This window comes from Setaria viridis, chromosome 8 (assembly GCF_005286985.2).
Source record: "Setaria viridis chromosome 8, Setaria_viridis_v4.0, whole genome shotgun sequence".
In the NCBI taxonomy this organism is placed as follows: Eukaryota; Viridiplantae; Streptophyta; class Magnoliopsida; order Poales; family Poaceae; genus Setaria; species Setaria viridis.
Genome location: NC_048270.2, coordinates 14,768,617 through 14,793,415, shown reverse-complemented (window position 1 = coordinate 14,793,415; position 24,799 = coordinate 14,768,617). Strand labels below are relative to the sequence as shown.

General features: G+C 44.9%; 1 protein-coding gene across 5 annotated transcripts; it reads left to right on the top strand.

Moving 5' to 3' along the window:
* Window positions 1-5,990: 5,990 nt before the first annotated feature.
* LOC117833524 (plant UBX domain-containing protein 11) lies at window positions 5,991-18,095 on the top strand. Of its 5 annotated transcripts, XM_034713060.2 has the most exons (12): window positions 6,247-6,341; window positions 6,863-6,916; window positions 6,997-7,078; window positions 7,451-7,550; window positions 8,353-8,405; window positions 8,514-8,595; window positions 14,063-14,128; window positions 14,219-14,286; window positions 15,949-16,155; window positions 16,252-16,759; window positions 17,234-17,497; window positions 17,632-18,095. In XM_034713060.2, exons 4-12 carry the CDS (start codon window positions 7,451-7,453, stop codon window positions 17,844-17,846), a joined length of 1,563 nt encoding a protein of 520 aa, XP_034568951.1. In that variant the 5' UTR covers window positions 6,247-6,341; window positions 6,863-6,916; window positions 6,997-7,078; the 3' UTR covers window positions 17,847-18,095. The 5 variants fall into 5 exon arrangements, with proteins under 5 accessions (XP_034568949.1, XP_034568950.1, XP_034568951.1 ...); XM_034713059.2 differs by lacking the exon at window positions 6,863-6,916 and having other exon boundaries at window positions 6,209-6,341; XM_034713058.2 differs by lacking the exons at window positions 6,863-6,916; window positions 6,997-7,078 and having other exon boundaries at window positions 5,991-6,341.
* The last annotated feature ends 6,704 nt before the right edge of the window (window positions 18,096-24,799 follow it).

Genomic DNA, 24,799 nt, shown 5'->3' with positions numbered 1-24,799 from the left:
GATATTCATGATTGTGGCCTTCTTGTTGAAGAAGGGACGTAAGTGTTGGGATACGAGGTAGGCTACACTAGCGCAAATCAAAATTTCTACCGCGTAAAACCAGGAAGAACTGCCGTATAAGGATCACGATATTACCACTCGACGCACTACTGGTGCGGAAGATGTAGATATGCGTCGATGCAGTGAAGACGATCACGTAGTCGTACGTAGTCGATCAACGTAGTCGTACGTAGTCGATCACGTCAACGTCCAGCAGCTCCTCAGCAGCTCGTCCACGTGCAGCAAGATCGCCCCCGGTGCCGCGGCTCGTCGTCGGCTCGTCGTGGCTCGTCGGCGGCTCGTCCAAGTGTTTAAGGCGCAACACCTCCAAGGTATCCACACGTGCAGGGAGGAAGCGTCGCAAGCCGGATTGCTAGATCCGCGAGTCGCAACAGGCGAGGGCGTGGGAGGCGCGGCAAGTGTGTTTCGCCAAAAGGTGTAAACCCTAGGGCGCCCCCACCCCTCTATTTATAGAGGTTCCTGACGGGCCTCTGGGTCCGAGGCCCATTAGTACTTCTAAACCTAATCCAACTCGGATCAGATCCGAATTGGGCTTCCAGCCCCTTAAGTGTGTGACCCTATGGGTTCGGATACGTATAGACATGGCCCGAGTACTCCTACTCGGCCCAATAGTCGGTAGCGGCCTCTAGCAAGACGTGCCAACTCCTATACGCACACGAAGATCATATCAGACGAACTATCACAACATAATATACATGCTATTCCCTTTGCCTCATGATATTTGGTCTAGCTTCAAGCCGACCGCTCTTTCTCGATCCTGTGATTCGGAATCCCTTTGTGGGTTAACTCTTAACCGTACGTAGCATGGCCATGCATTTTCGGATCCGATCACTCGAGGGGCCCAGAGATATCACTCTCAATCAGAGAGGGGCAAATCCCATCTTGATTGACCATGTCTCATAGCATGCTTCTTGACAAACCCGAAAGCTACCTTTATAACTACCATGTTACAGCGTAGCGTTTGATAGCCCCTAAGTAGGTCGATCCACATCTAGAATACATGCGACAATCTCAGGTCTAAGGACAAAGCGTATATATTGTTTAAAGAGAGAACTACTTCTCGTGTTGGGTCAGTCCTAGCACATGTCTCCACATGTGTCCACATTATTAGTTCAACATCTCCATGTTCATGACTTGTGAAACATAGTCATCAACTAATACATGTGCTAGTCTAATATTCATGTGTGTCCTCACATGAACTCCGACTAGGGACAACTTTAGAATAACCATACAAGTAAAGAGTTTCACATACAATTCACATAATTGCAAATCAATTCAAGTAGGTTTTAATGGATATTCAATGAACACAACATACAAATCATGGATACAAATGGAATATCATCATCTCTATGATTGCCTCTAGGGCATACCTCCAACAGTAAGTAACTCCGTAGGGTCTTGCTTTCTTATTGTTTAACTTGAGACAAGTCGATCCTATTGCCAGGACGCGATAGGGTTGATTCCCGATCTTTCGATGAGAGGGCGTGGGATAACTCGATTGGTGGATGGAGATGACGTTCATGGCCCGACTACAGCCTTTCAAGGACGCTGAGCTTTAGCAACCAATACACCACCTCCAAGGTCATTGCGATCTTGTGGAGCACGATCAATCAAACCACTAGGGTAATTCCTGCAAGCAATCGAGGAACAAGCAAGAACAAGTAGAACAAGCAACTCAATTGCAAATATGAAGATAAAAACCAATCCAAAATCACAAAGTTGGGGTTTTGAATCGAGTAGAATGGATAGTCTAGTCGACACACACGTCTACAAGGAAGTAGCAATGGCTAAACTTTCAACAAAACAAAACCCGAGTGTTCCTCATCATGCGAGCTAATGGTTGGAGTAGTGTTGAGGGAGGCGGCTCATTTTGCTCATCCTTTGGTAGGCGTCGCAATGCCTAATGATTTCTTGGGCATCTCGGAGTGCGGTCGGCCAGTAGAAGCCCTACTGGAAAACCTTCCCGACGAGGGCCCTGGACGCCGAGTGTGCCCCGAAAAGGGCCAGGGTGCATTTCTTCTAGCATATGTCACCCTTCCTTCCTAGGTATGCACCGCAGAAATGGGGCGCACACACCAGCCTTGTAGAGGGTTCCGTCCATGAGCTGGTAGTTGCAGCACCATTGTTGCAGTCGGCGAGTCTTCGTGTGGTCATGGGGGGTGTACCGCTCCTCGAGGAAAGCGATGATGGGGGAGCGCTAGTCTTTGCTGAATATGGAAGGCACTTTGTGTGATGTCATGGCAATGTCAGGGGTGGTGGCGCAGATGGTGGCAACATGGAAGAAGACTTCTGGTGGGAGTAGGGTCCCCTGGCGGCTACCTTGGCCAATGCATCAGCGGGTTCATTTTCCTCCCTGGGAATGTGCATGATGGTGAAGCCTTGGAATTTGCTCTCCAGGTTCCAGACCACCCAAAGGTACTCCGCCAACTCCGGCTCTCTAGCCTGATACTCCTTTTCCACCTAGAGTGTTACAACTTGGGAATCACTCTTCTGCAGAGCAAGAACGAGTGCCTCGTATTCTATGGTATTGTTGGTGCAGAGGTAATCGAGGCTCCGGAAGCACCGTAGGCCCCGTTGACGAAAGTTGTCGAGACGGGCTCGAGCACCGGGGGACTGGCGACTGGCGTGGTCGGTGTCCAATTGACGATGAACTCTGCCAGCGCTTGCGATTTGATGGTGCTCCGGGTGATGAAGGAGAGTGTAAAGGGCACCAGCTCTGCTACCCAATTGCTGATGCGTTCGATAGCCTCTCGATTCTCGAAGACGTCTCGTAGCGGGTACGATGTTGGGATGGTTATCGGATGGATGGTGAAGTAGTGTTTGAGCTTTTGGGAAGCCATGACCACGGCATATGCCATTTTATCTAGCTCGGAGTAGCGTAGCTTTGCCCCTTCTAGGGCCTCGGACACGTAGTAGACCGAGGCCTACTCTTCCTTGCCATCCCGGGAGCGTTCCTCTACCAGGATCGTGCTTACCGTCCCTTTCGCTGCTTCTATGGAGAGCAAGAGCGGAGCGCTCGGGGTGGGGCTGGTTAGCACCTCCGAGTGCTCCAAGTACCTCTTGAGATCTTGGAAAGCCCACTGTTGTTCCTCCGTCCATCGGAACGGGTCGGAGCCTCTGAGCACCTTGAAGAAGGGCAGGCTTCTATGCGCAGACCTGGCGATGAAACGGCTTAGAGCCGCTAACCTCCCGGTAAGATGTTGCGCCTCTCGTACATTGCTCGGGGGCTCCATCTCTCAGATGGTGTGGACCTTTTTGGGGTTGGTCTCAATCCCTCTCTGGGAGACAAGGTAGCCCAGAAGCTTGCCGGAGCGCACTACGAAAGTGTATTTCTCGGGGTTCAGGTGGAGCCCTGTCCGCCGGAGGTTTTCGAAGGTCTCCCGCAGATCAGAGAGGTCGTTTTGCTCATCTTTGCTTTTGACAACGATGTCATCAACGCAGGCCTCCAGGTTCCATCCCACCTGGGCGTCGAACACTAGCTGTACCAGTTGTGCGAAGGTGGCTCCCGCGTTGTGGAGACCAAAGGGCATCCGCACAAAATAGTATGTTTCGAACGAAGTAATGAAGCTAGTCCAAGGCTCGTCGTCTTCCGCCATCCACAGCTGGTGGTAATTGGAGTATGCATTGAGGAAGTTGAGCCACTTGCTTCCAGTAGTAGAGTCCACAATCTGATCAATGCAGGAGAGGGGGAAGTCATCCTTCGGGCACACCTTGTTGAGATCAGTGAAGTCGACGCACATGCGCCCCTTGCCATTGTTCTTCTTCACCAGGACTAGGTTGGCAAGCCACTCCATGTGGATGACCTCTCGGATTATGTTAGCATCTAGCAACTTGCGCACTTCAACACGAGCCACCTCCTTCCGCTCCATCGACATCTTCCGAACTTTTTGCTTGCGGGGCATTTTCTTGGGATCGACATTGAGGTGGTGCTGGATAAGGTCCCAGTCAATTCCCTATAGATCTGAGGGGGTCCACGTGAAAACATCCTCATTTTCTCGGAGGAAATCAAAGAGTGCTGCCTCCATTGATTCTGGGAGGTCAGTTGCAAGCTGCACCATCTTCTCGGGCTGATCCGGCCAGAGTGCCATGGTCTTGAACTCTCCTTTGGGGCAGGCCTTTAGGAGGAACTGTGTGGATGACGGTCCCTCGCTTTCCTCAGGGGGTGCTGATGCTAGCTCGTTGACCTCCCACTTCCCTGGCGAGTGCCATGGTCTTGAACTCTCCTTCGGGTTTAGCATTATTTTCATATGTACGGTTGGGTTTTGTGTACATTCATATCTTCTACTACTTCATTTTGTTTTTTTGTTTATTCGATATTTTTTAATAGCTGCTTTTAGTCTAATAGAACATATTATAGTAAGTCTTCTTTTTTATTTTGTGTATATCAATAAGAAAAATATTAGTTAAATTATTAAGCCAACACCGCATACAAAACATGTGCTATTGTGCTAAGATGGTAGGATACTAGGATCTTGAGTTCAACTCCATGTGGACATGTAGTGGACGATCGGTGGGTAGCTTGACGTGCATTTTACTATTTTTCGTATCTTTTCCACACTGGAATGAAGTGTCATAGATGGTTTAATGCATTATTTCCAACCTATTGAGTTCTATGCGACAACATTTTATCTGGTAGGTTTTTAGCCGACATCACTGAGGCCACATTTTTTATGGCTCGAAAACTTTCTGAGATGACCCTATATGTTGTAGTGTCTTAGCCACTTTCTATAATTTCCATATCTTGTGGTGATGTGATTAGGCTTGCTCCAACCAAAATTAACAATTTATTTGGTTTCATGGTCAGAGTGCAACTAGTTAAGCATATATTCCAATTATTATCATAGTTTTGCACCTCTTTCCCCCAATTGGCGTTCACGAGCTTAATTATGACTTTTAAAGTCCGCCATCGGATCCTAGGACTCAAACATGAACACGGAGAAGGTGATGGAAACAACAAAGATGGAGACACGAAGTATGTTGTATGTAGGAGGAATGGGGAGGGAGATTGGAGAGTGAAAAATTTATTGAGCTTGGAAGACCAAGTGGCCGATCACTATAAAGCTCGAGAAATTGGTTGGCCTGCTAAGGTGTGATTAGTTTGAGGATCGGTCGAGCCTGCATCGTTCTATAGATACTGGCTCCAGCTGGCCAGGCTCCTTATATGCAACATATGTTTAATTGGTTGGTGTTTGTACGGAGCTGGCTAACTTGAGAATATGATTGGTTGCCTGCTCAGCTATGTTTTCACAATCTACACACGCTTTCCAAGAACTCATCGCTGTGTAGTCAGAGCTTAGTTAGTTAGAGGTTAGCTTTGAGGAACCGAGCCTTTAGTGCGTATCTCGGGAGCCAGTTAGTGAGTGAGGCAAGGAAACCAAAGGCACATTTGGGGGGCGTTTTCTTCCCGTGTCTTATTTTTAGCACGTGTCACATCGAATGTTTAGATACTAATTAGGAGTAGTAAACGTAGACTATTTACAAAACCAATTACATAAGTGGAATCTAAACGGCGAGACGAATCTATTAAGCCTAATTAAGCCTAATTAATCCATCATTAGCAAATATTTACTGTAGCAACACATTGTCAAATCATGGACTAATTAGGCTTAATAGATTCGTCTCGCCGTTTAGATTCGTCTTATGTAATGGGTTTTGTAAATAGTCTACGTTTAATACTCCTAATTAGTATCTAAACATTCGATGTGACGGGTGCTAAAGTTTAGCAAGTGGAAGAAAACAGGCCCTTGGTATGCTGGCTGGCTTTAGCCTCGTCTGGTTGGGCCAGGCGCGCCTTGCCAGCGTCGGCTAGCCAAATTAGCTCGCTTGAGGTGGCAAGGAAAAACTGGAAAACACAAGCTCCGAGGTCAGCTTGCTGCACTTCCAAACGAGGGCTCACATCAATTTCTTGCCTAGGTAGGTAACACAGTAGGTAGCAAAGGTTCCAAATGTGCCTAAAATCACCGTGTCCTGAGCCTGGCTGTGCGGGGCCCCTAGCGTTTGTTGGGCGCCAAAAAGCCCAAAACCCAAAGGCCGGCCCAGCCCTGCTTGACCCATCTAATCCCAACCCCCCGCAGCATCTCGGTCTCGAATTCTCGGGCCGTCGGGCGCAGAGGGGCTTCCTCCAACAGTCGTCGACCGGTCGATCCAAACGATTCCCCTCCCCATCCTCCTCGTCGGTGGACCTCGTCTACTCCGCCGACCGCTGCTCCCCGCTGCCCCCTCCCTCGTCGTCGCCGTCATTCTCCTCCGCAGCTACTGGGGATCCGGATCGGCCTCTCGCGGTGAGCCCGCCCTCACTGGTTCAGTTCCACTCCTCTTCTCAATCCTCGAGCAGCCTGAGGCATGGGTGCCTACCCTTTGCTCCTCGATTAGATAGACTCCCCCGAGGCGGGGTTCCGCTACTCACCTACGGTGCTGGTTACTTGAGGTGATTAGCTGCGCGGCTTTGGTGATCTAGGGATTTTGTACTGTGCTTCGTGCGGTGCGCGCCGCGTGCTTGAGCCAATTATTGGAACTGCATCCAGCAGCTGCTGCTGAGGAGTCTGGCTAGTCCCGTCCGGTTGTTTCTTAGTATGAGACATCTGGCTGATTGATTCGAATTCTCGGAAGCTGATAGATCTTTGGGGTTGATTGGGCGGGGGAGGGGGAGTCATGTCTGCGCGTGATACGGATATTATATTTGCTATTTTGCAGTCTGCCTCTGCGTGGGTTGTTAGGTTTTGTTGCAGCGTTTCCTGCGAGCTCCATCTCTTTGGCCCTACTCGTGGTTGAAATGATGTTCTATTTGATCTTCTTTTTCAAGGTGCTGGCGTTTCAGTATATGATCTTGCAATAACCTGGTGGCAGAGTTTGCGGGGTTGGATCTTGTCCTTTTTGCGTTGTAGATCTTGATTGTTAATTAGAAATCCCTGACGATTATGCTGTTTTCTTCTCTAGGTACCCCTTGTTTTGTTACTTTATCGTGCCAACAAAGGTGTTGGAAAACCTGAAATTTAAGTTCACGAAAAAACGGTGTCAGGTATTGTCATGATGTTATGATGATGACTGGTGTGGCTTTTCAGCAACGTGGTTCTTTGTTTCATGGATATGTTTCTGATGTCAAAAATATGCTTCCGCCATACTTTAGCTTGCATTCACCATTGTGTGGGGGCTTTAGTTTTCAGAAGATATGCTTTTAGTTTGTTGTGAACATTCTCGCTGTTGAATTATTGGATATGCTCAGCCCTATCCATGATAAAATATTGGATGGGATATGTAACATAGAATGGTGATGGTACATAGAAAGTATGAAAGCATGTCACTCGTCAAACTATTCAATTAACATGCCTTTGATAAGAAGAAAAGCCAATGACTTCAGATGTATTGATGCACTTTCTCTTTCTAACTTCAGATGGAGAGAACAATTAATTCCCTGACATACAAAGGATCAATTCCCGATGCAATTAATGAATCAAGAAGAGAGAAAAAGCTCTTTGTAGTGTACATATCAGGTGATTTTTCCTCCACTCCTTCTAGCTGGTTTATAACCTTTTAAGAATATTTGTGCCACTCTCTTATTGAAAGCCTAATGATGAAAGGCAATATCCATGTCAATCCTGCGCGAATAGGAGGATTGGTAGTTAACACCTTTTCCATTCTTTTTAGTTTGGCCAAATTAATTAAAATGCTTTGTTAGTTCTTTTGCCAAACTCTGATCTTGTTTCCTTCTTGTATACATATTACTAAATCAGCCATGTTCCTGAGATACCTCTCTATAATTGTTTTCCTAAGCTATGTGAGTTTACCCATGTCTGGTGGACCATTAACCTAGTTTATTTCTTTTATTGAAACTGAGGTAAAGTTACGCTTTCTTTTCAGCCAGCTGAAGCAATTTCCCATTGTATTTTTTAATTTTTGACAACTTGTAATCAACAGAAAAACTGCCATGTATGACCTTGACAAGACATTTTTCCTCTTGCAATTGTTAGGCTCTAGGATGTCAGATAATAAGATATACTATTATGGTTCAGGTTTCATGGTACAATTTTTTTCATGCGCAGTGGAAAGTTGACTGGACTTGAAGTTGATGTAGTTCTGAGGCTAGATTGTGTTGTCATGGCCTTTTTATTGTCTGTGCCTGGCTCAAGTTATCATGTTGCTGTAGTTTCCTTCTGCTTCCTTTGCAGTTTTTGCTTTAACAAAAGTTCCCTTATAGGCAATATACAACGCTATCGTGTATAATGCTCTAATTCACATACTGGTTTGTGACAGTCCAGCCTATTGATTGAACACCATATCTTTGCTCAATTTCAGGAGAAGATGAGGCTTCGAGTAGTTTGGAACAGTCAACGCTGGTTGATGAAAATGTAGGTTTTTTTAACTGTTCTTAGAAGTTTCAGCAACATTTCTATTGTGGTGTTACATATGAATGTTATAACTTTGCTCATGTATTTGTCTTTTATTTATACTGTCAGGTGGTAGAAATGATAGGAAGATGTTGCATCTTCTTGCATCTCGAACAAGGCAATGTTGATGCATCACAGTTTTCAGCTATCTGTATCCTTTATGTTTCTTCTGACACATTAATTTATGCTCCAGATTTACTGTGTTAGAGATGATGCCCTCTTGGTTTGATACTCTACCAATTTTATGATAATATTTACCTATAAATTTTGTTGAGGCCTTCCCCCCAAAATGAAATGTGCTTACATATTTTTTAGTATGTTTATTTTGGAAGAACTTATTATTAAAATTGCAATAGATGTTTAACTATTGTGACCAACTTATTCTTGCATGCATAATTTTCAAAATTTCCTGGCAATAGGTGCAGAAGTCTAGCAAAGTGATCTGTCATAAATTTGTCTCTTTGCGTTAGATTGACCTGTTAGAGTGTGATCTTTTTATTTGTAATCATGGAATACCTGTATGTTGCTTGAGATTAAAAAGGATCACAGTATATCACTAAACCAACATATAGTTTGGTTTTCTTGAATCTTTTTTCAGCCTACATTCCTATAAATTAAGCTTTATTGCAAACCTTTCTTTGATACCCGGGACTGGAGAGTAGAAATGAAAAAATAATTAACATGCTCCAGTTGGCAGTCGGCACAGCTTCACACTGCTTCCTGGTTCATTTGCACTATTTTTTTTCTCTCAAAGACGCAAGAGAGCTGCATATCTTTGTATTAAGAAGGAGAGAAAAGTCCAATTACAATAACATCATCCCACCTTGGACTAGAGTGAGATGTGTGACTGAAGAAATCAAAAAAGGAGACCTTACAGAAACAAAAAAAACTCAAAGGACCTGACCGAGCAAACTAACCAAACCTCTAGACCACAATCCTACCAAGGTCCAGGGCTGCCTGCCCCTTGGCTCCAGCCAGTAGCCAAAGATGAGATTCATCCTTGAAGGCCTGAAGAGCAACCTGAACGCTAGGGCAGATCCATCAAACACACAGGCATTTCGGTGTTTCCAAATGCTCCATGCTTCAAGAATAACAAGGGAATTAAATCCCTTTCTGTGCTTGATAAGGCCTGTTTATTGAATCTACAAAGCAATGGCAGAGTAGGTTACAGCTAACTCGCCCTCTCCTTGAGAGGCTTTGACATTAGAGATAAACTACTGCCTAATCTGAACTAACCGAGAGATCCTGAACATATATGACTTTGCCTAACTAACTTCCAAATATCTAGCCGGCTACTCTAATCCGGCAGCTAACAAACTAGCAAACTTATCTAAGAACTCCCTGACTTCCTGGACTTATGCCTACGCTGGAACTTCTTCCCGAAGAAGGTGTCCACAACACTTCCGCCCCCCTAGCAGAAAAGCTCATCCTCGAGCTTGAATAGCCGCTACGGAGATCCAGCTTGGAGAAGAAAATTGCGCCCTTGAGCTCGTCCAGGAGCTCCTCCACCACTGGGATTGGGAACTTGTCACGAATGGTCTTCAGGTTGAGGGCGCGGTAGTCAACACAGAAGTGCCAGGTCCCGTCGCGCTTGCACACCAGCAGTACTGGCGATGAGAAGGCCGACGTGCTTGCCCTGATGATCCCTTGCTCCAACATCGCTTGGCATTGGGCTTCGATTTCGTCCTTTAGCAGCTACGTGTACCGCTATGGCCGGACTGCCACGGGAGGTGTTGCCGGCAGGAGATGAATGCGGTGGTCGAACACCCGTGGGGGAGGGAGGCCCGATGGAGTGGCGAACAGGTTCGCGAACTCTTGAAGCAGGAGGGCTAGTAGATCGGTGGCGTTGGTGAGCGCCAGGTGGGGTGACGGCCATGCGTTGACACCAACCCACTTGACACGATGGTCCTGGTGCCAGAACGCCATGGATAGCCTGTTGAAATCCCACAGAATTCGCCTGAGGGTGCACAGCCACTCGCACCCAAGGACCAGCTCGTAGTCGTCGAGCGGGATGACGAACAGGTTGATGCAGAATTCCTCCTGGCCGATGTAGACCACGACGTCCTTGCAGATGCTTGAGGATGGCGCATGGTCGCCGTTGGCGACGTTGACGGTGAGACCCGGGCACGGCTCCGAGGTGAGGCCGGTCCTAGCGGCGGTGTTCTCGGCGATGAACGAATGGGAGGACCCTGAATGCACCAAGGCAATGAGGCCAATGGCGTGGACGACGGTAGCAAGTTGCAGGGTGGAGCTTGACTGGATGCCGGTGATTGTGTTGATGGAGATCGATGGCTCATCTTCGGACGCGCCATCAGAGGTGTCGTCCACGCTCTCCAGGTCCATGAAATAGATGCCTTTCATGGAACATTGCTTGGCGTGCTCACGGGAGAACTTTTTCGGGTAGTTGAAACACAGGCCGTCAATGCGGCACTGTGCCATCTCCTCCGGCGAGAGGCGTGTGAAGCGCGCGCCGGCAGGAGGGGTCGGCTTGATTGGCGCGCCTGGCGTTGGCAGTGTAGAGCCGGTTGCAGCAGTGGGGATCGGGGACTTGAACGCTAGTGGATGTGGCATGGTGCCTCAAGCCAGCGAGCGGGCGGCGCGCACCGGTGCCCATGATGTGTTGTCGGCCACCTGGATGCGGCGCTCGTACGCTCGGGCGAGTGCCATGGCGTCTTCCAAGGAGTTCGGCTTGTGCATCTCCACGTCGATGCTCATGGGCGGTGATAGACCGGCGGTGAAGATGTCAATCTGTTGGCGTTCAGTGACATTCTCGCAGCGCGCTAGGAGCAGATGGGTGAGCTCGTTGAGGGGGTTGCTGCGCACCGGGGGCCCAAAGCGCTTGTTGACGCCGTCCACGAATGCCGGCCACTCTGGGACGCTGTGGTTCTTTTCATGGCGATAGTATCATTGGCCCGCTGCGCCCTCCAGGTAAAACGACACCGTCCAGACCTTCTGGTCCTCCAGCGTGCCTTGTGAGCGGAAGAATTGCTCACACTTGTGCAGCCAGCCCAAGGGATATTCGGTGCCATCATATTGTGAGAAGCGGAGCTTGTGGACCGGCTGTGGTCGGTGGGGCTGCTTGCCGTCGGCGCCAGACGAGGAGGACGACGAATCAAACCAGCCTTGCTTCTCCAGGACCTGCGTCTGGACGTTGCTGATGGACGTGGGGAGGCGGCCCTGTTCCTGGCGGACGCTGCCCAGCTCCATGTCCAACTTCTTGCTGATGTTGTTCATCTTGGAAATCATCCGCTCGATAGCTTCATCGAAGACCGCCTGGCTGACGAACTCATCTCCCATTGGTGCTGTGGAGCAATTGGTTGGCGGTGGCGGTGGCGGTGGCGGCGGAAGGGTGAGGATGGGGGTGGCGCAGGAAAGCTAGGTCGCAGGAAGGAACAAGCTGATACCAGAGAGATGATAAGGCCTGTTTATTGAATCTACAAAGCAATGGCAGAGTAGGTTACAGCTAACTCGCCCTCTCCTTGAGAGGCTCTGAGATTAGAGATAAACTACTGCCTAATCTGAACTAACTGAGAGATCCTGAACATATAGGACTTTGCCTAACTAACTTCCAAATATCTAGCCGGCTAATCTAATCCAGCAGCTAACAAACTAACAAACTTATCTAAGAACTCCCTGACTTCCTGGACTTATGCCTGCACTGGAACTTCTTCCTGAAGAAGGTGTCCACAACAGTGCTGTTTCTGAATTTTCCTCAAGGCTTTTCTCCACCAAACTTCAAAGGAGCTGTCCCTGCGGGTTGGCACCAGGTTGGGCAAGTTTAGAGGTTCAAGAATGCTAAACCAGAATTGGCACGCAAACACACATAATGTAAGCATGTGCTGAACCGTCTCATCCTCCTGGTCACAGAGGCTGCACTGCTCGGGATGAGGAAGCCCTCTTTTCGCCAAGCGATCAGCAGTCCAGCAACGATTGCGGATGGCCAACCAAATAAATATTTTGCATTTACCCGGAGCCCAAGATTTCCATATCCGCTTCCAAGGTTCAAAGGGGATGGAGCCAACCAAGAAGGCCCTATAAGCCGACTGGTAGAGAATTGGCCAGCAGCTTCAAACTTCCAAAGGTGCCGATCAACAGAGTGATTCAACACAATATCTGTTAAAGCATCCAAAAGTTGCAGGTACTCTGTCAGGCCAACCAAACTGAGTGCTCCTCTAATATCAGCTACCCAAGTGTCATCCAGAAGGGCTTGGGCCACTGTCCTTGTCTTCCTTATCCTCGAAGGGACACACTTGTGAATTTCAGGTGCTAGCTCTTCCAGAGAACAGCCATGTAGCCACCGATCGGACCAAAATAAGGTGTTTGCCCAGCCCTTCACCAATAGATGTTACGACCGAGATGGCAAACATAGCCAGGCTATTGGTGTGGACTGGAATTTCTAGAACAGCCCATGGACGAGCAGGTCGAGTCTTCTTAAACCATAACCACCGCATTTGTAAAGCCCAACCCATGACTTCCAGGTTATGGATTCCCAAGCCCCCCAGATCAATAGGTCTGTTAACCTTCTCCCAAGCCACCAGGCAACAGCCACCATTCACCTCCTTCCTTTCCACAGAAACCCTTTCCTGATTTTGTCGATTGCTTTAACAAACCATTTTGGGACCTTGATGGCGACTAGTAAGTATATGGGGATGGCAGTGAGGACAAAACATACCGAAACAGCTCGACCAGCATCTAAGCCTACACTACTGTATCAGCTTGTGTTGGACCTATGTTCATGTTTTTTCTAAGCACGCTCTCTGGAGCTCCAGTCCATCCTGCATTTCTAAGGTGGGGATCTACCACTGGCCTATGCCATGGCCCCATCTCAGGTGCAAACCACACTATACCATGCACACAGCTAAATCAGGTTAGCTGCCATTCGATTCTGGATTCACAGAGTGTGATGTGTCTAGAGTGTGCATCCATGCCAAATGTGCCAATGACACAGCATGCAGGTGTCGGTATTTGAATGATTATGGAATTTGCATTCCCCAGTCATTTGAAGACATGGGATTTGAAGACACTATTATTGAAGTTTAAAAATATGGCATGTGGGTTTTTCTGGGATTTGTTGGAAGAGAATACAAGCAAGTTTTTTGGAGGTTAATTTCTTATTTAGAAGAAAGCTTTCGGGTAGGTGTTGGAAGGAGAGGGGGCTTGTTGCCTAGAAGGAAGGCAACGGAGGGAGAGATAGGTATAATTTCTTTCAGAGTTGATTGCAGGAATTTAATTTCCTTGTATTTCTCCTTTTTTTTGTTTATGATTTTCTTGGTTAACTAGTGCCCTATCTTTATTGACAACAAATTCAGCTATTTATGTCCAGCAAATGTTTTCATTTATTGTCATTTGTCAGCACGGTATCCTGCATTCCAGAAAGTTAACATTTGAACTGTTCAAATTCTAATATGATTTACTGCTTCGTCTTAGAGAAATGTTTAGCATGCTAAACAGTATCTTATAATGCAGCTTTTTTTGGGTAAAACGACACTTTAAATGACACATTAGTTAATAGGAGCTACAGCTAAACTAATGACGATCTCTTGGGACACTTAGGACCGCCTAAGATCTTGTGTGTTCTAATTAATCTTTTCAAAATCATCCTTAAATATCTCAATCAGATCCCCAGAAGTCTGTGCCAAGTATATCTGTGATTGGACTGAATGGAGTTATGCTATGGAATCATGGTATGTGACTATAACATAACTTAAAACAGAAAAGATCATCTTTCCTATGTAACGGTTTTTAGATGACTGCTAATATGAGCCTTTTCTTAGAGGGACATATCAGCTCTGAAAATCTGAAAGAAAGCATCGAGAAAGCTTGGGGCGCCCTTCATCTTCAGGTATTCAAACCCATTATATTTTACATCTAGTCTGTTGCAGAAATTGTTTCATGATACTGATCATGTATCTCTAGGCATTGCCTGATAGTTGACTCATGTATAAGTTCTGTCTGTCCTTGACAAATGGGGCACCTTAAAGCCTTCTTGAAAATAACTCCTGGCTTCCTTATTTTCAAACTCAACTCTTTCCTTGTGAGTTTACAGATAAATCCTGTGAATTTCCTTGACAGAACCAGGTTTTTCTATTTTCCTCCCTTTGCACTGAATCTTGGGAATTTGTCCTTTTGAATCTGTTTCTACTTAAAATCCTGCACATCACTTAATTAGTCATTTCTGATAGTTGAGGATTAGTTGCAAATTTATACATTTTAACTCAATTTCATCGATAAAATAGCAGATAATATGTCTCAATAACATCATGAACACTAACAGGCCTTGAGAACTAACTTGAGTTAGATCTATAAACACGCTAATACCTTCCTCTAGTGAGGTGTTGTTTGATACCTCTTTGTATCTGTCTTTTTGGGTCCTTTCATGGTTTATGAAGTGTCGCCTAGGTGTCCAGGCATATCCCCAGTGCCATAGAATGCCACAAGGGTTTAGTTACGCCACAACGCCTAGGCATCGCATACAAGGCGTCCAGGCCTCTGAAATACCACTGGACGCCACAGCCCCTGAAATACCTTGGTTCCTTTGTCTATTTCACAAACTAGCTGATGATTCAAACCTTTGTCCATGTCCCGAAAAAGGGGCATTTGATTTTCTACCAGTGTCTTTTTTTTTTCTCGAACACGCAGGAGAGCTGCGTATCAATATATAAGAAGAATAGGGGTTTGAGAAACCCAAGGTATTTTCTACCAGTGTCACCGACACGTGTGATCATCTGATATCACTGAAGGTGGGCCAGAATGGCAAATTGTGTGCCACTCATATGATACGGATGGCACAATTTTCAAAACGCCCCTGAAAAATCTTTCCATTTTGCCTTGAAACTGTAGGTGTGCATTTAGAGGTGGATCATTTTTCATGTGCATGGGCCAGAATGTTCATTCATTATCTATTTTCTACTAATTTGTTATTACATCTGGTTCAGTTGTTCAAGACATGGATACAGTCATAATTTGCTAAGCAGACATACTATAATAGTGATAAATAGAAATAGAAGAACTTTTGAGGACTAAATCTAACACTGTTTCATATGATAAATAGAATTACTGTAAGGTATAATAGCTGCCAAAGCATTAAAAGTTTGGTTGCATTTATGCTATCTATTTTTGATCAGAGGTTGTAACATCATTTTGCTGTATAATGAATAAAAATCAGGCAACTCATTTAGGGTTTGTCAGGATAATTTGAATTTAGAGTATTTGGCCAAATCCCCTCAATTAGTCAGGAAATTAGTACATTTTCCCAGCTGTCAGAGGGATTGACCCCCAAATGACCACTATTAAAGAGTTTCGGTATCTTGTTCAACTGTAACCAGTTACTCATCATCATGTGTGCAATCATGTTACGACGCGCAGAACTTTCTCTTAGTAAGATCATATATTTGAGATAAAAATAATGATATCATATCATATGATTTGTGTTAGTCTGTTTACCAGCTTTTTCGACTACCACTACTGTGCTCTTCTAAAGATGTATACTTCTGAATTGTTTTAGGAGACAGCAGCAACCTTGTTGACAGCATCACTTGCTTCAAGAAATGCTGAATCTGTGAATACTACTACTGCTTTGCCTCAACAAGGAGGCTCTTCTACTTCAGAAAATCCTTCTGTTTCATCCAGTGCACCAGACATTTCTGGAGCCAGTGGAGTTGCTGATTCAGCTGAATTGGTGTCACAACTACCTAGTAGCACCAACCATGATGTAAGTTATTTTTTCAGTCTGTATGACCTTTACATGTAATGGAGATTTTGTCCCAAATGGTACATTAGCTAATCTGATAAAACATGGCTTATTCAGGAACTGATTGAGATAAAAGAAAAGAAAGGCAAGGGCTCAAAATCAGATTCAGGTGATAGAAGTTTTGAGAAGCTAGAGTCAGCATCTACTGAAATTGAATGTGATTTGCCTGTTAGTTCAATGGGGTCAAACACGGGTAGTTCTATAGATCCAAAAGAAGACACTACACCATCACTAAAAAGAAAGAACAAAGATGATGGAAGTCTCGCTGCCGTTCCTATGGTGGCAGCTCCTAGTACAATCATTAGTAGAGGAGTTTCTTCCCAGGTGCTTGTGGAACAAGATATCACAACTTCTAGTGCCCCTGTTGAACCTGTTTTTAATTCTGCGAAATCAGATGATATTCAGCTTAGCATTCGTATGCCCAGTGGAAATAGACTGGAAATCGAATTGACAAAACAAGATGTTTTAAGGAAAGTGAAGAATTTTGTGGATGAAAACAAAGGCAGTGGGCTTGGCTCATATGATCTCTCTCTGGTTTACCCAAAAAGAATTTTCTCTGAACAAGGTACCGATTCTTCATTTCTGGTAGTCATTATTCGTTTTTACATCAGCTTGTAGTATTTTGCATTCTCGGATTTTGACCTGGTAGGCATATTTGTCAAGACGAGCAGCAAACAATTTTTTTTCTTGTTCTTTAGCATTGTTTTCAAAACTGGACTGGACACAGTTGAACCTAGAAAGAAAGAAACAGAAAACCAGAACCTCTTCTCTAACTTGGTTTCCTTGAAAGACAGTCCATTCAACCTGTCATTTAACCCATGAACCAATTGTTTAAAAATAATACTGAGTGCATGGTGAAGTTGCATTTCAAGGGTGCCTCCTGTTTTTTTTCATTTATATATTTTTGTTTTACATGACAATCATTCCCCAGAATGTTTCCTGCATTTATAATTCTCTCTTTTATTGTTATATTGTTATTTTTTTATCACTGCAGAAGTTTTTGATGTCTAGTTAAATTGACAACAAAAATCTTGTTCAGATATGGAAACCACGCTATGTGAGCTGGGTATTCAAAACCGTCACGCTATGATTGTTGTTCCACATCGGCGGCCTGTTCAGGTATCAAGGCTTCAATCATCATCATCGTCATCACCTTATCATGCTGGTGACAGTTCAGGTGGTGGAGGATATTTCGGTTACTTGAGAACCATCATGTCTTACGTGAATCCCCTCTCCTATTTGGGGGGAAACACCACTACTTCAAGGCAAGAGCAAGAGCCAAATGAAGGCCCACAGCAGCTTGGTATGTTTTTCTTATTCCACCCTATGTCCAGTCAAGATTTGGATTGAGAATGATTGCATAGGCATTTTCATTTAAGCCTTTGCAGTTCTGTCATTTCTGATCTAGGCAATTATCTTTATATCTCTGTGAAACAGGCCACCGATCTGGTCCATGGAGTGAGCGCCATCCTCTTCCTGGTAACAGAGGCCAAGAAACGACTGATGAGAGCTCTGCAAACATGCTGCGAAGGCGGGCCAGACCATTTGGTGCCAATGTCCACACTCTTGGGAGCGAGCAGGGTCCATCTGATGATCGAAATGTTTTTTGGAACGGGAACTCCACAGAGTTTGGAGGTGATGACCGGAAATAAAGTGTGATACAAGGTATCAGAATCGAAGTTGGTGGGGATACCTGAAACAAATGCCACGATAGGGTCACTGAGAACCTGAGGTGTTGAATATGGTGGCAAAATTAACCTCTAGTTGTAAAGCTTACTTCTGTGGAACCTTCATAAATATATGGTTTACGGTCGGTAGATCAGTGTACTTCATTGTATAGATATCCAGAGATTAATCCTGAACTGCTTGGTTCTATTGTTTGAAAAGCATTTGTTTTAGCCTTTGCTACGAACAAAATCTGTAGCGATTATAACACATGACAAAATAGCTTCTAAACTGAGTGATTAGCGTAATCCGAAAAGGTGACACTTGACGTAGATAAGGCAAGGGACAGCAGGTAATGTGAGGGGGAGAAATGTTGATGGGCATAATTAACCGAGACCGAAGAACCGGACCGAACTAACCGGACTGAAACCGACAAGAGCAAAACCAAGAATTTCGGCCATCAATTCGGTTCCCAGTTTTTAATAACCGAAGTTGTTATGGTTAACTCGGTTATTGGTCCCGGTTAACCGAATTAACTCCCAGTTTTTAATAACCGAAGTTGTTATGGTTAACTCGGTTATTGGTCCCGGTTAACCGAATTAACTGAGAAAACCGAATATGAAAGAGGCCTAGTAACACATGCAGCCCTCGCAGCCCAGCCCACAAGGCCAGGCAAAACCCGACATATATATTATCCAGGCCACAGCTCTGGCTCTCCCCTTTCCGTACCCCGCAGCTCTCCTCTATGCGTGGAACCTCCAAATTAAACCCATTTAATTAAGTCACCACCATTAATCAACTCAATCAAAGGAGAATAATTCCGGTCGTCCTTGCGATGTGTCATGAGCAATGCCCAGGATTTAAACACACCTCACAAGCACAACTAGTTGAACATCATCACCACATAAGCATCACCATTCATAGTCCATCACATTATATAAGAGTTTCAAATTCTCGTACATAACAAGTTCATAGAGTTTTGCAGGGAAGTTATTTCATTGCACTTATACGATACAACACAAAATAAGAAGGTTAACACTATATGCCGATAGTGCCCTCCTCATAGCCCTGGCCATCTACTTCTTTCTCGGACCGCCGTCCGCGGGGAAGAAGTACCCAAAGACGGCATCCGGCTGCGGATCACCTGCAACAACTTAACAGCGACACCGTGCGTACAAAAAGGTACTCAGCAACTCTTATCCAAAATATAGTATATACTTGCCCGACTCTCAAGGAGAATGCATTTGGTTAAGTAGCAAAGAATGGCATAGGTAATTAATTTGCATAAAAGCATCTAAATTTTGATAAAGTTATAATAAGCAAAAGACATGGCATTCTATGATCTTTAAGTCAAGCACCAAGTAATTGCAATAGGTAAATGTGATCATGAACATGAGCTCAATCTTCCATGAACTCCATCTGGTAACTCTGCATTGGAGCGAACCTCATAGAGCATACCCAATGATCGAGAGTGCGGCTATTGCAATAGATTATAATCCTACAGGGGTGTATAACTTTTTCCACACGAGGCGCAAGACCAACAACCATACTCTTGGCCTAGGATAATTCATGCCCCCGACCATTCACATACCCACACCTGACTATGAACGAACGGTGGGAAATGTATAGATGCACTGGACACGACCGATCACACCTCATACCATCCCGCACCAAATCCGGTCAAGGCAAGGTGCGACTTTGCTACTTGGCTTGCAATTCCCATAGTAAGCATGTGGTTTGTACGAAAAAGTGCTTAAGAGACTGGCGACCAAAGAGACGGTCCTTAACCAACTCAAACAAGTCTAAGTTAAGTGAGCTCCAATCTCAAAATGACCCTACCATTCTTCTCAAGTTTGGCTCATCATCAATAGTTGCTCTATTTTTATCTATTCATGGCTACTATAGTATAATTAAGCAAGCATCCTATAACTTGCGAGTGGTGGTGACCTTGCCACCTCTCGACTCCTACCGAAGCTAAGCATGGATAAGCAATTAAATTTGTGACACCTATACAAAAGCATACTCACCTAAAAGGATTTATTCTAGATTAAGGATGGTAATGCATCAAATAGGAGCTAAGCAAACATATACATAATATTAACTCATGCACATACAAGACACATACTTCATTGATTTAAAATAGGGTTAGAGAATGCTTAGGTGCCTACCTTGGTGTTGAAAGGAAGCGTAGTCGGCAATGGGCTTCAGCTCGGGCTCACCCACCTCTTGCTCCGGCTTTTTGATCTCTACACAAAGGCAATGATGCATAATTAATTAAATGCATGAAAGGTGCAAATGATGTATGAGATGCATGGAAAAGAAGGTAAACTATTTTTATCATACTAGTACATCAATTTAAAGCATCTAATACATGATAGAACACTTAAATCCTACACACAACAAGAATATATTCACGTTTTCCCTCAATGGCAGAACTGTAATTAACTCATCAAGTTCCCGAAAATGGCATAACCGGTGATTCTGGCAACCGATTGCAGTGGGGTTTGATCCTAGAGCTTCCTTTGGTGATGGGGATTCAGTTTTAGGTCATAGCAACGACATGCAACATCAATGGAGATAAGCTTCCATGGGGTTAATGGAGGATCTTTCAATGAAGGAGAGAGGAGGGGGAAACCATAGGGGAACCTCACCAACGATGGGGAAGGACAATTCAAAGAGCTGCAAGTTGGAGTAGAGCGGTGATGGAGGATATCAGACTTGGACTTGCTTCACCGGAGTTGAGGAAGAAAAACTTGAAGAACAGCTTGCTCCAGCCTAATTCTTGCGTGGGGGAGGTCGACGTGGAGGAGGGGGAGCTTGTCCCTGGCCTTGCCAGCTAGCTCCTGCTCCGGGCGACGGCGCTGGTGAGCAGAGGACGAGCGGCAGGAGCACAGGAAAGAACTGAGCAAGGGAGAGAGAGAAACGGAGGAAGGGGTCTCGGGGGTTTTGTGGGGAGGGGCGGATGGCAGAGGACAGCGTGACGGCATGCGGGCGACGGGCAGTAGGTGCGTGGCACAGAAAATGGCCAGCGCATCGTGAGGGAAACAACAGCGTCAGGCAGACAGAACGAGGGGAATTGGCGCTTGCGGAGATCTCCGAACCAATTTTATGGAGTTTTCGCAACTGTCCAAAAAGGAAAACTGAGAATCCGCAAAAATCTTCGAACACTCCACAAAAACCTATGAAAATTTCACAAAACTTTGTAGAAACTCCGCACAAAACATCAACAACAGCTATTCTAAGAGTTTTGATGGATTTATAAAGATTAAAGGAAGAACATGCTGACGGAAACGAAATGAAACAGATAGAACCGATTAAACATGACAATTCAAATTGGACCACCTAGAGATCTCCAAAAATTATGAAATAAATCAAGGAGATAGTATAAATCAAGGGCGATCCATTTTGCTCATAACTGGTATCATAGCTATTGCAGGTTTGAAATGAAAATTCTTCCCGGAATGCTATTTTGGGGTTTTCAGGTAAGCTGTTTGGCATCAAGATGGTCTCTAAAAACCCGGAAGAAGTTACCTAAATTCATATTTGAAGAAGTACTAATTTATCAAGCCATCTTCCAGCATATGTTCTATAGTCAAAATCTAAGTTGCTTCACAAGGTACATGCAAAAAGTCATGTTTTTTAATTTAATTTCAAGTCCAGTGGTAAACCAATTATACTCAAAAGATGCAATGACGCTAGAGATGATGCTCATGTATGCTCCATGACATGATTAACTATTTTGGGTTGTTACACTCTCCATCACCAATCTCCATCCACTTCATCCGCGGCTGGCCACGTTCCTCGCTCCGGCGGCGGTGGCGCTCTTCTTCCCTGTCTCCCCTCCCTTCAAACCCTGCAGCCCGACGGCGCCGCACTTCTCCCCTGCCTCCCTTCCCTTCCAATCTTGCAGCCAGTTGGAGTGCTCGTCGCGATGCTTGCGGCAGGGATGGTCGGCCTTTGCATGCGTGGCCCCGCCTCCAGGTCGTCGAGCTCCACCTGCAAGCACGGGATGAGCTGAATCACGTGCAAGCACCTGCAAGGAATCTCGTGCAGCTCCTGTGTACAGATTAGTGTTTGATTTGTATTTCATTTGCACCTACAGCTCTTGCACTTCGATTGGTGTTTGTTTTGTGTTCCATTTGTGTCGATGTGTGCCTACTCCATCTTGATTTGAGTTCACTAGCACTGGATGCGTGATTTTATTTGATGTGTTCACCAGCAGCTCGGTCAGTTCGGTCACAACCGAAGACCAAACCAAACTGATCGAAACCGAATCGCTCGGTTTTGATAATTCGCAGGAACCGATCGGTTCCTAGTTTTAGCTAACCGAAATTTCAAAAAGACCAAGGGATGGATCAGTTCGGTTCGGTCTAACCAAATGCCCACCCCTAGTCCTAATTGCCGGACCAGGCGCACACACGCGTCTTTACAATCTTTAACTAATAATTTAACAATCAATTTTTTATTCTGTAATGTAAATTTTATATGATTGATTTGATAATCAATAATAATTATAAGTTTATAATCATAAAATAATATAATATAGAGTAAATGAATGGTCAAACTATAATTTAGAACACCGTGCATACCATGTCTTATAAATAAAAACGGATGAAATATCTAGGTCTAGGTCTTACTGTCTGAGTGTGGAATCAATAATTTGCAGGGTTGGGCTAGTACAGGCGATTCTAGGAAATATTTTTAAAATATTGTTTAGACGTTCACGCACACAACCATAACTATGCACACACTGATACAACCTTTGATCGTCTCCGGTAGACCGAACTAATAGATTTAAGTTTGACGAAGAGAAGTGATGAAGAGACACCCTTACTGTTACAGGCACATCTATCATGTCAAACTAAGGGTTTTATTTCTGTTGGAAGGAGGTACAACCACATTCGCTAACAATTCAAGTTATGATTGGTTCTCCTTATGAAAAGCTTATTTGTGAGGAGATTCCCGATGGGAAGTAGGTACAACCGCATTTACTAACAATCCAAGTTATGGTTGGTTCTCCTTATAAAAAGCTTATGTGTAGAGGAGATTGCAAAGGCAAGTGAGGTGGTTGGAATTTGGAGCTTAGGAGATGGTGGCCACACCCCTGAAAGGGTCTTGTGATACCTAGAGGGGGGAGGGTGAATAGGCACACTTCAAATTTTTCTTGAAAAACTCGCAGCGGTATTAGAACTGTCGGAACTTCTGATGTGTCAGAACTTCCGGTACTGTGCCGAAAGTTCCGATAGGATAGAAGGGGCATAGCGAAATTCAAAATTAAAGGAGATTATGCCAATTCTATTTGAATCAAAGTATTGTAAATAACGTGTAGAGGCTACTCCAGGTGATGAGCAAGCTAGGAATTACCCAAATAAGGAGATCGGATACAAACAAGCTTCTAGGGCATAAGATAGTAAAGAATTGAACAACAAGTGAGACAAAGATTTGTTATCGGAGTTCACTCTCACTAAGAGAGCTACGTCTCTGTTGAGGAGCTCACAAAGAGCTGGGTCCTCACTAACCCTTTACCTCTCTCAATTAACCACTAAGGAAGATTGAGTCACTTACTATTAAATCCACAAAGGATTGGGTAATACAAACGCTCCGGGCGCACCACACAAAGAGGGCACTCAACGGGTGACGCCTAGCCGTCTAGAAACAAGCTCCAAGAGTAAAGAACACGAATCGGAGCCAGAGATGCTTGAGATGCTTCTTGAGATGAACTTCTCGGACTTCAACTCAACCCTCAAGTCACACACCTTCTCAATCTCACTCTCACACAAACCCTAGCTCAAGGACTCAAGGATTTGGCTCAAAGGGGAGTGAGGAAGTGAGAAATCAATGCTTGGGGGTGTTTGTCTTGAGTTAGGTCAGCAGCAAATGAACGAGGGAGTAGATGGGTATTTATACCCAGCCCCCAAAAACTAGCCGTTATTGTGCTGGTAATGTACCTATCGGAACTTCCGACACAGTGTCGGAACTTCTGACAGGGACACCCCAGCTGGACAGAGAACTCCCGTCGGGAGTTTCCAGAAACTCCCGAACCCTATCAGTACTTCCAACACAGTGTCGAAACTTCCGACAGGGATCAACTAGGCAGACAGAGAGTCCCTGTCGGGACTTTCTGAAAACTGTCGGAACTTCCGACACACCGTCAGAACTTCCGACACACCGTCAGAACTTCCGACATACATAAAGAAAAATGAGGTAAAGGTTGTGTTTGTGGATGTTTTGTGTCTCTCAAGTTTTGGTTAGCATCTCAATAAAGCACCTTTGCACCTTCAAGCAATCCATCCGCATCCCTCTTTATAGTACGACGTTCCTAAACTCAATTTCAAAATTAGAAATAATAAGCTAGACTTCTTTTGAGTTCATCGCCGTCTTAGCTTTGCACATGGGGCTCTTTGAGAATCTTTTCATATACTTTTGCCTTTTCTTGAAATTAGAACCTATTAAACACTTGACAAAAGTATTAGTCCCCTAACTATGCGCGTCATCAACACCAATACCCACATATGGGGCCAAATGCACTTTCAATCTCTCCCTTTTTGGTGATTGATGACAACACAGTTAGGGCTCACAAGAGATACAAAATAGTTTTGATTGCAACTATATAGGTGAGCTCCTCCTTAATATGTGCATGAGGAGATTTGTGGCCTCAAATGCCAAATTGCACATATTAAATAGGCTTCCCCCTAAATCCTTGCAATCATGGGGGTGCAAGTGTGTGATAAGAATAATAACGTGATGCATATGACAATATGAGGCACTTCAACAAGGAAAAAGGAACAATACATTACCAAAGATATAAACTACTCATCACATAGCAAATAGGAGATATAAACCACACTAGCATAGCAAATATGTCTTACAAACTTAAGGTTTTCACTTGGCACGCACCAATCATCACACCACACTTATAAGTCCACAAGCCACACTATAA

Bases quoted from the DNA above. Each gene is read 5' to 3' on its own strand.
- LOC117833524 (XM_034713058.2), top strand. From the start codon at position 6,006: ATGTGCCTAAAATCACCGTGTCCTGAGCCTGGCTGTGCGGGGCCCCTA. The intron at 7,551-8,352 runs GTGATTTTTCCT...GCTCAATTTCAG, and splicing joins CTTTGTAGTGTACATATCAG to GAGAAGATGAGGCTTCGAGT. The intron at 16,760-17,233 runs GTACCGATTCTT...AATCTTGTTCAG, and splicing joins AAGAATTTTCTCTGAACAAG to ATATGGAAACCACGCTATGT.